The 14,493-nt window shown below is 42.0% G+C and overlaps 1 protein-coding gene across 1 annotated transcript; it reads right to left on the bottom strand.

Annotated features, from left to right (window-relative positions):
• Positions 1 to 1,276: 1,276 nt before the first annotated feature.
• LOC124677073 (starch synthase 3, chloroplastic/amyloplastic-like) lies at positions 1,277 to 13,348 on the bottom strand. The gene is made up of 16 exons (XM_047213104.1): positions 13,256 to 13,348; positions 10,121 to 10,184; positions 7,333 to 10,044; positions 6,909 to 7,123; positions 6,162 to 6,432; positions 5,425 to 5,600; positions 5,194 to 5,301; positions 4,699 to 4,808; positions 3,413 to 3,515; positions 2,926 to 3,096; positions 2,681 to 2,809; positions 2,418 to 2,600; positions 2,166 to 2,297; positions 1,968 to 2,079; positions 1,732 to 1,855; positions 1,277 to 1,628 (listed from the first exon to the last, which is right to left on the bottom strand). The coding sequence occupies exons 1-16, from the start codon at positions 13,346 to 13,348 to the stop codon at positions 1,496 to 1,498; spliced, it is 4,836 nt and encodes a 1,611-aa protein (XP_047069060.1). The 3' UTR covers positions 1,277 to 1,495.
• Between the last annotated feature and the right edge of the window lie 1,145 nt (positions 13,349 to 14,493).

Genomic DNA, 14,493 nt, shown 5'->3' with positions numbered 1-14,493 from the left:
ATCTGGCGAGTGAGACAGGTATTGGCCCCCCTAGGGAACATTCCCATCACATGTTGTAAATGGGAAGACTGGACAAAATTTGTTAAGGGTCGACTCTGAGCCCTACCATGGCCTCTCGGTCCCTCCTAGTCAGCCATGGTTAATTTCTCATCCGCCATAGGGAAGCCAAGATATGTCAGCCAGAAACTTTTCTCATTATAGTTAATTAAGGAGATTTGCCACCCTAGCTTGCTCCTGGGGAGGAGCAACCATAACTATAACCTCACTCTTGAGGAAGTTTATTTTCAGCCTAGAAATGATTTCATGGCAGATTAAAAGGAACTTTTGGTTGGCTAAACAAGAGTCATCAAGTTGGAGTGGGATGATAGTATCATTTGCATACTGCAGATGAGTGACACCACCTTGAATCAAAATGGAGCACCACCCCCGTTAACAGTGGCGTAGCCACACTTGAGCTGTGTAGTCATATGACTACACAGTTTTTTGACAATACAGGCTAAAAGTATGTAAAAAATTATTAAAAATTTGTACAAATAGATGTATTTGACTACACAACATTAATCTGACAACACAAGATTGTTGTCCTGGCTCCGCCACTGCCCGTTAATATGACCCGCCACGTTGGCAGCATCAAGCATAGCAGCAAAAGGATCTGCCATGAAGTCAAATAAGAGAGGGCAGATAGGGTCACCCTAACGCACTTCCCTCATGTTTGTAAAGAAAGGTCCCGCTTCACCATTGGTAGAGATCGCAGTCTGGCCACCGAAGATCAGCTGCATCGGTCTATAGATCACCCCTGACTCGAAACCTTCCGGGCCAGGACGTTGAAATGCTCAACTAACTCTATCATAGGCTTTCTCAAAATCCATCTTTATAATAACACCGCACTATTTCTGCACCCTAATCTCATCGATAATCTCATGAAGTGCAAGAGCACCATCAGGGATATGCCTTCCTTCAATGAAAGCTGTATGCGACAAAGAAATGATGCGGTGCACCACAGGAGAATCCCTAAAGATTATCATCTAAAAATGTGTTCTGGTCCTCTTAGAAAAATATAGAGGAGGTGTGGTGTGTTGGTTCTGTGTTCTGATCCAGATCATGCATTGTATTTTCCTCTCTTTTCTATAAATCGTCAGAACCGATATTCACAAACATGTCCTGAGAAGCCACAACAACAGGAGCATGTCTGTTTCGGAACAAATTGATCTGCATAATCATGTTCCTGCCATTTTGCAAAATGAACAGCAGAAATAATGCTCACTAGCTTATCGACAAACCTGGGTGTCATTTTGTACTACAGTAATGCAATGAGACTTAACAATGCATCCGTTTGCACCAGATCAAAGAATATTTTACTCACAACAAGTCACTTCAGCTTGTTTCTCACCGAAGTATGTAACAGTTTCCACATGCAAGGAACGAAAAGAGAGAAATGTAAATATACATCCATGTCATCCCAATGCACCTGCATATTATGCACTTTGGTTGCGTATCAGAATTTACGCGCCGAATGGTACAATTCAATGTAGTCCAGCGCGGGCCGGTTCCATGACCAGTCCTGCTCCATGACTCTCTTGCAGAGGGAGTGGAACCAGTCACGGGCGTCAAACCAAGAAGTGAGCGCTCTGAAAAGAGGTACCAAACAGCGAGTGAGTAACATATCCTTACTGCATTTTTTCGAATTCACGGTTATGTTTATAAGCGATTGAGGAGCGGTGAGGTGCTTGCCTGTTCAGGGCATAATCCACGCCGTTGCTGTCAGCTCCGTCGAAACTGAATCCATTTGTCTCGAGACCAAGAGACCGAGCCCGATCCTTATCATTGTCTACATCAAAGATAGTGTCGTAGAGTCCTGCAATGCGGAAGGATAAGTTAAATTTCATGTCCAGCTCAAATTATATGCAAAGAAGTGCAGCATAATGGTGAGAAACAGTTTAGCTACTAAGCTGTATATATGTACACACCTCCAGTTTTCCGAACTATAGGGATCGATCCGTAACGCATGGCAACAAGTTGAGTCAATCCACAGGGTTCAAAGATAGATGGAACAAGAACAAAGTCGGAGCCAGCGTATATCTGCAGCACGATCATCAACCCAAATATTAAACAAGTCTCTAGTTCCTTTAATTGCCGGCTAGATAGTGTAGGACATCAGAGCTTACCAGATGGGAAAGAGGCTCATCATAGGTTAGAACAAGCTTTACCCTACCGTGGTAAACACCATGAAGAGCATCTGCCAACCTACAAAAATCACCTTGTATTCGATGATCTGGAGCTGAGCCAAGCAAAACCACCTAAAAACCAAGTATGTCAATGCCACTTTATTCTTTTGATGAGAACCAAAAAAAGCTACTTACAAAATGAAGCATCTTTCTGAGGATAAGCTAGAAGTTCATCATTCACATGGGAAATACCTGGCCATTGCTTTCGAGAGTGCGATAAATTGCATGCTTGATGAGGTGGATTCCCTTCTGGGCTGTCAGACGGCTGATGATTCCGACAATAGGGACATCAGTTTGTTGTAATCCAAGCTTCTGCTGCAATGCCCTTTTTGCAGCAGTCTTCCCTTCAATAATGTTCTCGGAAGTATAAGGGACCTGAAGTAGTATGAAATACAGAGTTAAGAAGAAAACACTGAGTGGCTTTGCTACCTATATGCGCTTTGAAAATTTAGTACCGGTATACGGTTGTCTGTGTACGGATCCCATATATCTGGATCGATACCATTCAGAATGCCGTAGAATTTTTCACGGTGGGGAGCGATGGCACCATGCCCTGCCACTTCCCTCGAATATGTTTGAGAAACCTGCAAAATAATTAAAAAACACAAGAACATGAGTTGTTAAAATGTGAAAAATATTATCTGTGATACAAGTTGCCCCGAAGACAATGATTAAATTTACAAGACAACAAGGTACTCACAGTCGTGGCTTTATCACAGTATGTCATTGCTTTACCAATATAATGTGCTCCAAATTCAAGATTGTGGATGGTAAATACAACCCGAGCACTTGCCAATCTGGATTGGGCATAGTGTTCCTTGTACAGCCAGGCAACGGGAGCACTTGACCAATCGTGGCAATGTAGTATATGCTGTCAGGAGGTTACAAATATCAGTTTTTTGACTGAGAAATGAAAGGGGAGAAACAAGTAACTGTTGATAATAGTGAATGCACATGCAGCATTCAGTTAAAAGAGTAGAAAAGGAAGGCTGGTGCAGCAAATATGGTGTATAGAAAGTGAAAGTAACATGACTCACACAGAACATGGTGCACTGCAGACATGGTCAGCAAGTATGGTGTCACAACGAAAGAAAACCAATGCAACCACTATTATTCCAAATAACACTCTCGAGGTAAGCTCTCGCATCGCTTTATAAATAAAGCAACATATTCCAAATAAAACTTACCGGAGAAGATCCATTCTGAAGGATAAACTCCAGAGCAGAGTGACAGAAGAAGCCAAATCTACGGTCATCATTCCTTCCATATACACATCCGACCCCAAACATCCTAGAAAAGGAAATATCAAAATTAGTAGAAAACCGTCGAGAAGACGGGAGCATACAGGGAGTAGCAGAGCTACAAAGGAATTTCAGAGAAAAAAGAAAGAAGAAAGAAACAGAACTGCACAGGGCTAACTTTGTTAGTCCTAGGGACTCTAGGGGGTTCTACATCGGGAGGTCTAGCATGTAAGGGTAGCCGGCGTAGGGATTTTGCGCCGGCTGTCATCCATAGTTTAGCTTCCTCCAGAATTGAGACGACCAGGGCCTGCCTGTTGGGTGCAATGTTTTTGAAGACTGCATCATTCCGAGTTTTCCAGAGCCTCCACATGGTTAGGATAATAATCGACTTGGCACCCTTCTGAACTGAGCTCTGTGCATTTGCCGTGGAGGCTTGAAACCAGGTGCTGAACTCGCTGTTGTAGTCTGGTATGCATGTCTGGAGATTTAGCCTGCTACACACGTCGAACCAGATTTGTTGCAAAAAGGAGCACCTTAACAAAGATGTGCTATGGACTCAAGTCTTGATCACAGAGCGCACAAGTGTCACTGTTAGTTAGGCCGTGGCGTAGGCGTCGCTCATTGGTCCAGCATCGATCCAGGGAGGCGATCCAGGCAAAGACTTTGCATTTAAGAGGTGCTCAACATTCCCGAATAGCGCTGTGGTGAGGCGAAGTCACAGTCCCTGCGAAGAGAGCTCTGTAGGCAGATTGGGAGGAGTATTCGCTACAGGCAGATAGGTGCCAAATGATCTCATCTTCAGCTTCAGGGTTTATCTGTTGTGCATCAAGGATCTTGACCAAGTTGAGGAATTGGACAATGCCATCCATAGATAAAGCAGCCGTGATGTCTTGTATCCAGGCATTTCCAGGGAGAGCTGTAGCCACTTTCTGAGTTCTGGAAGTGCGGGCACTGATGGCAGAGAAAACCTGTGGTGCCAAGTCAGAGATGCTCTGCCCATCGATCCAACGATCAGTCCAGAACAAAGCTTTGCTGCTAACTAATTAGCTTCTCTAGTCTCTAGGACGATAATACTTATAGGGAATTCAATACTTATATGTACTGAAAAGGGCAGTCTGATATGTTGACAACAATACACATCAGAAACCAGTAGAAAAGGCTAGCCCAATAATTTTTGTGAAGATGAGTAATAAGTTTTACATAACTGGTACTATAAATTATCTGACACATACCCATTCTGAGGTTCCAGGAAGTAAACTGTAAGGTCTTCGACTAGTCCAACCCATACAATTATTTCTGTACCGCCCCAAGAAAAACTTCGATATACGTGTAAATTCTTCACCTGCATTAGAATAGATGTAACTTGATTAATATATGATATATACAATGGAACTAGTTAGTGCCAAGTGATCTCCGCATCCCCCTATAAGAGCATATTCTGATGTATTGGGATCTGTGCCACCTCGGTTCCACTCCATTGCAGTGAGAGAAACACTAAAAAATCCTTGACTTTAACTGAGATTTTGTGGAAATTTTGATTTGGAAATTTGGGGACTTCACGAGTCAAAGGGTGATATGAAAATATAGTATAAGACTATATTTGGATGCCTCTTAAATACAGAAATTGACTTTCAGCTTGAATGACAAACAGACAAAGACTCTCAGAATGAGGGGGGCACACAAGAGGACAAGAACAATAGAAGATTTAGTATAGGACTTCAACTTACACTGTTTTCGTTCAGACAGTCATACTTTGGAAGAATAACCTCGACAGTATGTCCTAAATCTTGAACAGCACGTGAAAGACTTGTAACAACATCACCGAGACCTCCAACCTACGAGAGCATTGATCATGACAGATTGAAAGAAGATGGTATTAGGTATACCAAGAAAAATGGGAAAAAGGTGATGACGGCTCAACTCTAATCACAATGATTAGCATTAAAGATATGGATTACCTTGGCAATGGGGGCCATCTCAACGGCAATGTGGACAATATGCATGTAAGTTTCCGTTTCAACTGAATCAGAAATAGGAATATGATAGTCCATCCCATCCCTGTTGTCATAGATCCCACCTTCTTCCGACTCAGAGAAAACAAAATCCATCATATAGGCATCCGGTGGAACTTGTACTGGACAAGGAACATAAATAAAACCGATGAAGTAAGAAATATACAGCTATTAGGTCTTGTTCTGTATTGTACTCAGTGATAACAAGGGAAGTAGGATAACTAATGCCACACTTTAGGAATATTTCGACAAGCCAGCTTTTTTAAAAAAAGGGGAAAGCCCTGGCCACTGCATCAACTGATGCATATGGCCTTTTTTCGACAAGCCAGCTAAACAGTAAACCAATTTAACAGCGATTTGGCCAAGTTTGGCCACCAAATTTCCACACCTTACCAAGCTTGAGTGACTATCACAACATAAATATATAAAAGTTGGAGGCTGATATAGGCCTTGTACCAGATAGATTCTCCTAGTCACATTCCCAAACAAACCACTTTTGATCTTATGTAGTATAAAACCATATCTGATATGGCAATATACTAGCTAATTCTTATCAGTAGGACTATATACCTTTTGATTTAGGTCTAATATAAAATAGATATTAGACACCATATGTACATCTGTACACATAACGAAGAAAAAATATCTGCTAATAACATTGATGTAAGAAGACGAGCTCAAACCTGTTGCTTTCAAGAGAGATCCATCTCTTGATTTCACCATCTTATGGGGTGGTAACGCACCACCTGGATGCATCCAAAGGTTAAAGGAGCATCTAAACCAAACCTCCGGCTTTCCATTGAGCACTGTATTAGAAGGATTGTATAGCACATCCACTGTGGTTCCAGCACGTATTTCAAGTGGTTCAGTATAAACAATGTGTTTCTGGGAAAGCAGAAACCTACGCATAGTTTTTGCCTTCATCTCAGCTTTCATTTTTGCACTTCTCTCAGCCTGTGTAAGTAAAAAAAAAATAGGAGTCAACCGAAAGACTTCTGATCATATATTTTTCAAACATCCCACAAAGAACAACTACTCTTGTCTTTGGTAATATGAAATGGTAACCAAGTTCTAGAAAAGCAGTGCCAACTGTGCAGGCTGTCGCCAGTAACTCATCGAACCAGCCAGCTCCAATTGAAACTTCAAAGCTTCAAGTAGTAAATTAAATTTGAGTTTGAAAGATTATTCAGTGAGTATGGATAAACAATTGAAAGGAGATAAAGCTTTCTAGCACTCGCTGGTTAACTGCCAAATATGACAAATTATGGAGGAGTTTGCCCGTTCATGAAGTTTGAACAGATAAACGTGATGTGGCATCAGTAAGCTATAGACAAGGTGAAGTAATTACCTGACGAAGTACATCAGAAACAAGTAATGCAATCCTGGTTAATTTATAAAGATAGATATGCACAGACTATGTTACAACTGACCTTTCTTCTGATAGCCTCCTCCCGTTCTCTTCTTTCTTGCAGAAGCCTTGCATAGATATTTTGTTCCTCATGCACCCAGTAGCCTTCCTCAGTAGAAATGTTTGGAAGAATAGCATGGAAATCTTGTCGACCATTGTTGTCATAATTTCTTGCATTCCCAGGTGGCCCGTCAGCAAAGACCCAGTCTAACACTAGTGCATTTTCAGGTTGAATAACTGTACATATAAAAAAGGTAGGTGTTACATATATGATTCACAGAGTACAAAGTAATATTTAGAAGTCTGGTAAATGCTAAGCTCACATGGCATTCAAGTTGATAAAATATTTTAACTCAATGCATTAATAAAACATTGAAAATCATGCCATAATCAAAACAATGTTATGAACATAAATACCAAGTTGGGCAAAGTGAGAGATGTCGTACCGTCTGCATACCACCAGTCACCGTCTTTTTCATTGGACTTGACAAGCCTTTCGACAATAGATAGCCCATCAGTCCAATTGTTGTAACCACCATGCATCCAAATCTGAGTACTATGCACAAGTGGCGTCGAGTTTCTGTTATAATATAATCTGACAATAGCTCCTCTTGTATCTGTGCTAGCCTCTATGTACCACAAATTATCAGCAGATGTTTTAGCTAAACTCAACATATTGTGCAATTTATTCTTCTTCATCTCTATCTCAGCCTTCACTTGTGCCCTGACAGCTTCAGCTGCAGCCATTTCTTCCTTCTTCCGACGTTGTTCCAATGTTTGTGTCCTCCTTTCAGCTTCTTCAACGGCAACCATCTCAAGCTCCCTTTGCTTTTGTTTAACCAAGAAATCCTCAAACAGTTCTTCATCCATAGTACCTTCTATTTCTATGAAGAAATCATCTTTGCCATTGTTTTCATAGACTGAACGACCATTAAAAAACACAAAGTCTAATCTGTAGGCCTCCTTGGGTATGCACAGTTTGCAAGACCACCAAACCCCTCCCAGTTCACTCTTGTGTAATTTTTCAGTGAAAGGCATCCACCTCCAACCATTGAATGCTCCTTTGATGATGACATCCGGTTCATTTGCCAGAGCTGTAAGGTCACGATTCAAATAGAGATCAATAACTGAGTCAGATTTCACTACCTCTGGAAATATAAAAAGTTTGTTTCCTATCAAATAATTTTCGTCAGCAAGTTCTTTAAGAACTTCTTTTGGATCAACAACATTCTGTGGTGAATCCTGGATATCTGGTTCCACAGAGATCTCATCGGCTTCATGCTGTTCATCATCCTGGATTGACCCCACTTCATCTTCGTCCCATGAGAACTCTTTTGCAGAAAGCAGGTGTTCAATTTGATCACCTACCCTAGTTCCATATTTAGTCACAGAAAGCCCATCCTCTGTAACTATCATCTGCCCTTCAGCAACACCTATCTGATGTTCAGTCATGAAAAGATGTGCCTCATCAACTTGCTTGCTAGTTGTCATTTCCAATGCTTCTTCGGTTCTATTTGCCTGATGTTCCTGCGACAGGTTTTCAGTATCAAACTTTAAATGAAGTGCATCCCCATTAGTTTTTTGAGGGTTGTAGTTTCCATCAGTAGCTTCCACTTCCTTCGCAAGCAATGCATCATGTCTATCAATGGCATGAACTTGCTTTGTTTGACCCTCTCCCATGGTATCAACACTTGATAGGTTTTGTTTATGGAGACCCAGAATCGAAAGATCATGTTTATGGAATGGAACTATGGGATGCTTTTGTTTTGGGGCACTAACAATTGATTGGTCCTGTTTGCGGAAAGCAACAATTGATTGGTGTTTATTACTAGAACTAACAATGGATTGTATCTGTCCAGGGACATCTGGAACTGATTTATGTTGTTTATGGGAACCTATGATTGATTGGTCTTGGTCTGGTAAATCAACAATCAATCGCCCTTGTTCATCAGAAGCAGCCATGGATTTGTTTTTCTCAAGAAAGGCAGAAATATATTGGTCTTGTTTAGAGAATGTGGCAATTGGCTTGTTTTGTTTGTCAAAAGCAATAGTACTTTGTTGTTTCTCATGGAAAGTTAATGTCGGTTGATTATGTTCACTGAAAGCAACAATTGATCCTTCTTGCACGTGATCATTAGGATTTGATTTGCCTTGTTCCTGGACCCTGACAAGCGGCAGCACGGGCTTCAAACTTACACCAGTTTTATCAATAGCCTTGCTCCACATAGATATTGAAGACAGTGTTGGATATTGCTGTTGGTAGGTCTCTTCTTTATCAGTCGCTTCACCCACTGAATCCACAGCCATGTGTTTCTCGTTGCCTGAAATACTGCCTAACATATCATTCTCAAATATTTGTTCTTCAACTCTAGCTTCATCCACTTCCCCATATGTTGCATTGCTTGAAGCATTTCCTGACAAATCCGGTTCAAATGTGTCTTGATCACCCCGAGTTTCAACCGCATTCACTTCCCCAACCATTGCACTGGTTGAAACATTTCCTGATGAAATCGCCTCTAATGTGCCGTGTGTAGTCCCAGCTTCATCAATCGCATCCACTTTGCACATTTTTACACTGGTTGAAACATTTCCCGATGAAGTCACCTCAAAGGTTTCTTGAACGGTCACAACTTCATCGACCATATCCTCTTCCGCAGTTGTCACACTGCTTGAAACTTTACCTGACAAATCTGCGGCAACTGTGACTTGTACAGCCCCAATTTCATTCATCACATCCACATCGCCCATTATTGCACTACTTAATGCAGTTGCTGCCAAATCCACCTCAAATATGTCTGTTTCAACTCTAGCTTCGTCCACTGCATGTACCTCTCCCTTTGTTACACTGCTCAATGCATTTACTGTCAAATCCACCACAAATATGTCTTCATCTACCACATCCAGTTCCCCTATGATCGAACTGCTTGAAGCATTTTGTGATGGATCTGTTTCAGCAGTTTCAGCTTCTGTACTGTCAGTCCATTCTGTTGTGTCGGTACTTAATAGCGTATTGTATGTGCCAAGAATTTCTTCATCACCATTATTGTGCTCTCTCTTCTTGGTGATAGGTTCGACAGTGAGTCTTGACATATACCCTCCAGAAGAAATGACTTTAACCTGAGGAGATACCATCCTCCTTGATTTCCTTTTGGGAGAATCTGCATGATCCAAGTTGGACGAACATGAAGAGCATCCAATATACTTAATAAAATTTTGATAAATTACTGCCCAAACCTGAACTTGATGCCATGCATCCGGCAATCCTGCTTCGAGTAAATCTGCTAGTCAGCAAGGAAGTCTGAAAAACAAAAGGAGAAGTAAGTTTTTAGCACAACATGTTTAGATGGAGTGGTACTTCCATCTTAGACGGCTTTCATGCAAGGTAGATACATCCTAGATGTCACTTTGCACGAAACAATACATGAGATGCACCGCAAAAAGTTGAATGGGGTAATACTCAAAATCGACTTTGAAAAAGCCTATGATAAGGTTAAGTGGTCTTTCCTTCAGCAGACGCTCAGGAAATTAATAACTTTGTTTTTGGAGTAAGTGTTGCCATAAAGGTCAATGATGACGTTGGTAGATATTTCCGGACAAAAAAAGGTTTGAGGCAAGGCGGTCCCCTATCCCCATTGTTGTTTAACATTGTGGCGGATATGCTTGCTATTATAATTGAGCGAGCTAAACTTGATGGTCAGATTGAAGGGGTAGTCCCTCATTTGGTTGATGGGGGTTTATCTATCCTTCAATACGCCGATGACACAATTCTATTTATGGATCATGATTTGGATAAGGCGAGAAATCTGAAGTTAATTCTCTCAGCTTTTGAGCAATTGTCCGGACTAAAGATAAACTTCCATAAAAGTGAATTGTTCTGTTTCGGTGAGGCCAAAGACGATGCCAACCTATATGCCGAATTATTCGGATGTGGGTTGGGATGTTTTCCAATCAGCTATCTTGGCATTCCGATACATTACCGGAGGCTTACTCTAGCTGAGTGGAAAATTGTCGAGGAAAGACTCCAGAAACGCCTGAGTAGTTGGAAAGGAAAACTTTTATCCCTCGGTGGAAGATTAGTTCTCATTAATTCAGTACTTACAAATATGGTACTCGTATATGATTTCTTTCTTCCGAGTTGCCTAAAGGAGTCTTACATAGATTGGATTATTTCCGATCAAGATTCTTTTGGCAAGGGGATAATGAGAAGAAAAATATCGGTTGAACAAATGGAATGTTGTTTGCCGCCCAAAAGATCAAGGTGGACTAGGGGTTCATGATCTTGAAGTTAAAAACAAGGCCTTGCTAGGAAAATGGCTTGCCAGAGTTGTTAACCGAGGATGGTAGATGGCAGCAACTATTACGCAGGTTTATTGGAAACCGGGAGATTCACACTTTTGGGCTGGCATTATGGCAACCAAAAAGTACTTTTTCCCGTTTGGTTCGTTCTCCATTAGGAATGGGTCGGAGATAAGGTTCTGGGAGGATAGATGGTTGGGTACAACCACTCTCCGCGAACAATATCCGTCTTTGTAAACATTGTTCGACACAAGAGTGATACCTTGCAAAAGGTAATGGAAACCACTCCACCCTCTATGTCGTTCGAGCGAGATATCACCTGGTCCTAGACTGGTTTCATGGAATGAATTGCTACAGAGGTTAGCTTCAATCCAGTTGGTCCAAGGGGCTGATGAGTTTCACTTGGAATCTAACCAAGAATGGTAAATTCTCGGTTAGCTCCATGTACAAGGCTTTAATTATACCCAGTCAACCGATCATGAATAATAAGTACATCTGGAAGATGAAGATACCTCTGAAAACGAAGGTTTTTGCATGGTATCTTCGTCGGGGTGTGATTCTTACTAAGGATAACCTTGCCAAACGCAATTGGCATGGCTGTACGAAATGTGTTTTTTGTCATGAACAAGAGACAATAAAACATCTTTTCTTCAATTGTCCAGTTGCTAGGTCTATATGGTCAATCATTCAGATAGGTTCTACCTTATATCCACCTCGTAGCATTACAAATATTTTTGGCAATTGGCTAAATGGGGTTGACGCTAGGTACAAAACACTTATCCGAGTGGGAGCGATTGTTGTTGTATGGTCGCTCTGGCTATGTAGAAATGACAAGGTTTTTAATGACATATCTTCTTCTCTCTTGTAGGTTGTCTACCGCGTTACGGCTTTGCTCCGTTCATGGTCGCCACTCCAACGCTTGGAGGACCGCGATCTCTTTACGGAGGTGTCTACACGTTTGGAGAACACGGCGAAGGAGTTTATTTCCCAACATGGGTGGCAACACAATAGGCGAATTGAAGCAAATGAGGATTAGCCTATGTCCGTCACCTATTTTATTCTTTTGTTAAACTTTTGGTTCTTTGAACGGCTGTGTGCATCCTGGTTATGCGAGAGGCTGGGTGTATTGCTTCAAAACTATTTGAGTAATAAAGCGCCCTTTATCGAAAAATGTTTAGACACAAAAAGGAAATCTTCTTATGGAGTAATGGTTCAGCGAATAAAAATGGAATTTATGAACAATTGGAACTGGATCTCAACGTCATTTTAATCACTACAAAATTATTTATGCCACTCAGAATATTGTACTACTGAATTGCCTTCTGACCTCCCTTCTCAGCACCAATAGTTTTTTTCTGATGCAATAGAAATGATATAATCCATTTTGTATCGCTTCCGTGATAATGTTTCAGCCCAATTCCAACTACTAATTCACTCACTTCACTGGCAGCCAAAGAGCAACTAATACAAAGTTGGCAACGCTCACACCATATTTGGAAATAACTTCATCGCAGAAAATGTGCATAAATGACTGCAGGTATGAAGTATGAACAAACATACAATGTGCGGACAAAGCATATTCACCCCAAATCCCTCCACCTTTTCCTGCAACGATTTTTTCTTTCTTTTTCTGAAACGCCTTGGCATGAAATTTTCTCTCTAAATTTACAAGCATTAACACTAACACGAAGCCTTTCCATGATCATGCAGACCGAAACACCAAATCCAGGAACAATTTCAACGCATAGAGCAGAGTTCACGCCTCTACGTTTTCCAACAATAATTAAATCAGGTCGCTTTCAGCCAGTATGCATCTTGGCCACCACAATAAGCAAATATTTTTTTTCGAACAGCACATCGAAATTATCCTATAAAGCGCAAGAGATCCCAGGAAAAAAACACCGGAGCCAAATTCACCTTGATTCCCCAAATAGAAACGAAACAGATCGCCATCGACCCAGAACAAATGATCAATCATGCCACAAAGAATTCCCAATCAAACTACATTCCGTGAATCAATCTGATCAACAACCGAACCATACGAGAAACAGGGAAACAAGAACATAATCATACCTGCGCAAGGCCGCCGCTGCCGGCCGGCCGGACGACGAGCGCCTGCGTGCTCCGAGGGCAGAGAGGACTCCGCGGCCGGAGAGCCATCTCCATTTCCCGGAACCTTCCTAAACCTCCCGCAAAACCCACCACGAACCAGCGCCCGCCCTCCCTCAGGCCCCTCTCCCCCCTTACCTTAGCTTCCCGGCTCACGAGGAATGGAGCACAGTGCGGCACGCCTCTTGCTTGCTTGGGGATCTGCACAACATAAAAGCTCCGTAGTCCTTCGGCTTTTTCTCAGATCAATTTTGATCCGTTCTTTTCGTTTGGGTTCTTGTTCGGAGGTGGTTCTCCTACCATGTTTTTTTCTGCGCGCACATGGAAATGCGAGTGCCATACTGTTGGCAGTGTGGTCCAGTGTCAAGCGATGGTGCATGGACAATGGTACATGCTTATTTTCCTCCTTTTTTTCTTTCGAATTATTTTCGGTGTGAAAGTTATCACAAAATCCTTGCGCGGTGTGACAGCCCCAAAAAATGATTGGAAAATGGAGAGGGGCGAAAAGAGGGAGGGGGGTGAAGAAAGAAAGAACATGAAAGGGCTGACCGGCGGCGAGGTGATGACGATGGAAACCTTGGAGACATAGTAACCCGTGGGGAAGCTTGGGGCAGCGGGACGTCGGCAGCTAGACACGCAACCTAACCCGTCGGTAGGTGATGATATCGGCAGCGAACTGCGGCAACAACAAAGGAGTAACATGAAGTGGGTGAGAGGAGGGTCGCCGCGATGGAAAGGCGAGGGGAGAGGATCATGGGGTCAGTGGTGGTACGTTTGGAGGGGATGTGGGCTAAGGGGAGAGCGTGAAAGAGCGAATATGAAGAGAGTAGCGGCACGATGCAAGTCCGTAGAAAGCACATTGCGCTTAAGTAGTACCATTTTACTTGGTATCGTGATGGGAGGATAATGTTGGATGGTGAACGTGTGTGTCGTGGTGTTGCTAGCGCACGAGCATAATCACGCAGGTTGTTTCAACTTCTGGTTTCTTTTTATAAAAGGAAAAGAAAAGGCTCCGTAATTACCGTAATTATTGTACTAAAACGCAGAAAAATCTAGACCATGATTGATCAAATAAGGACTTTATGGTTGATTATGGCAATGTTGTTATGTGGCACCGAGAAAGAACCCCCAAATACGTTGGTGTTAACTTTCACTGAATTTTCCAAGCAACGAGAATCTCCAAGACAACATACTTTTATGAG

Source organism: Lolium rigidum, chromosome 1, assembly GCF_022539505.1.
Source record: "Lolium rigidum isolate FL_2022 chromosome 1, APGP_CSIRO_Lrig_0.1, whole genome shotgun sequence".
Classification (NCBI taxonomy): domain Eukaryota; kingdom Viridiplantae; phylum Streptophyta; class Magnoliopsida; order Poales; family Poaceae; genus Lolium; species Lolium rigidum.
The sequence above is the reverse complement of the archived record's forward strand: the minus strand, read 5'-3'. Positions and strand labels throughout refer to the sequence as shown.

Coding starts and splice junctions, on each gene's coding strand:
- LOC124677073 (XM_047213104.1), bottom strand. CDS start 13,348: ATGGAGATGGCTCTCCGGCCGCGGAGTCCTCTCTGCCCTCGGAGCACG. Junction 4,809..5,193: donor ACTGTCTGAACGAAAACAGT/GTAAGTTGAAGT, acceptor ATTCTAATGCAG/GTGAAGAATTTACACGTATA. Junction 3,097..3,412: donor TTCAGAATGGATCTTCTCCG/GTAAGTTTTATT, acceptor ACCTCCTGACAG/CATATACTACATTGCCACGA.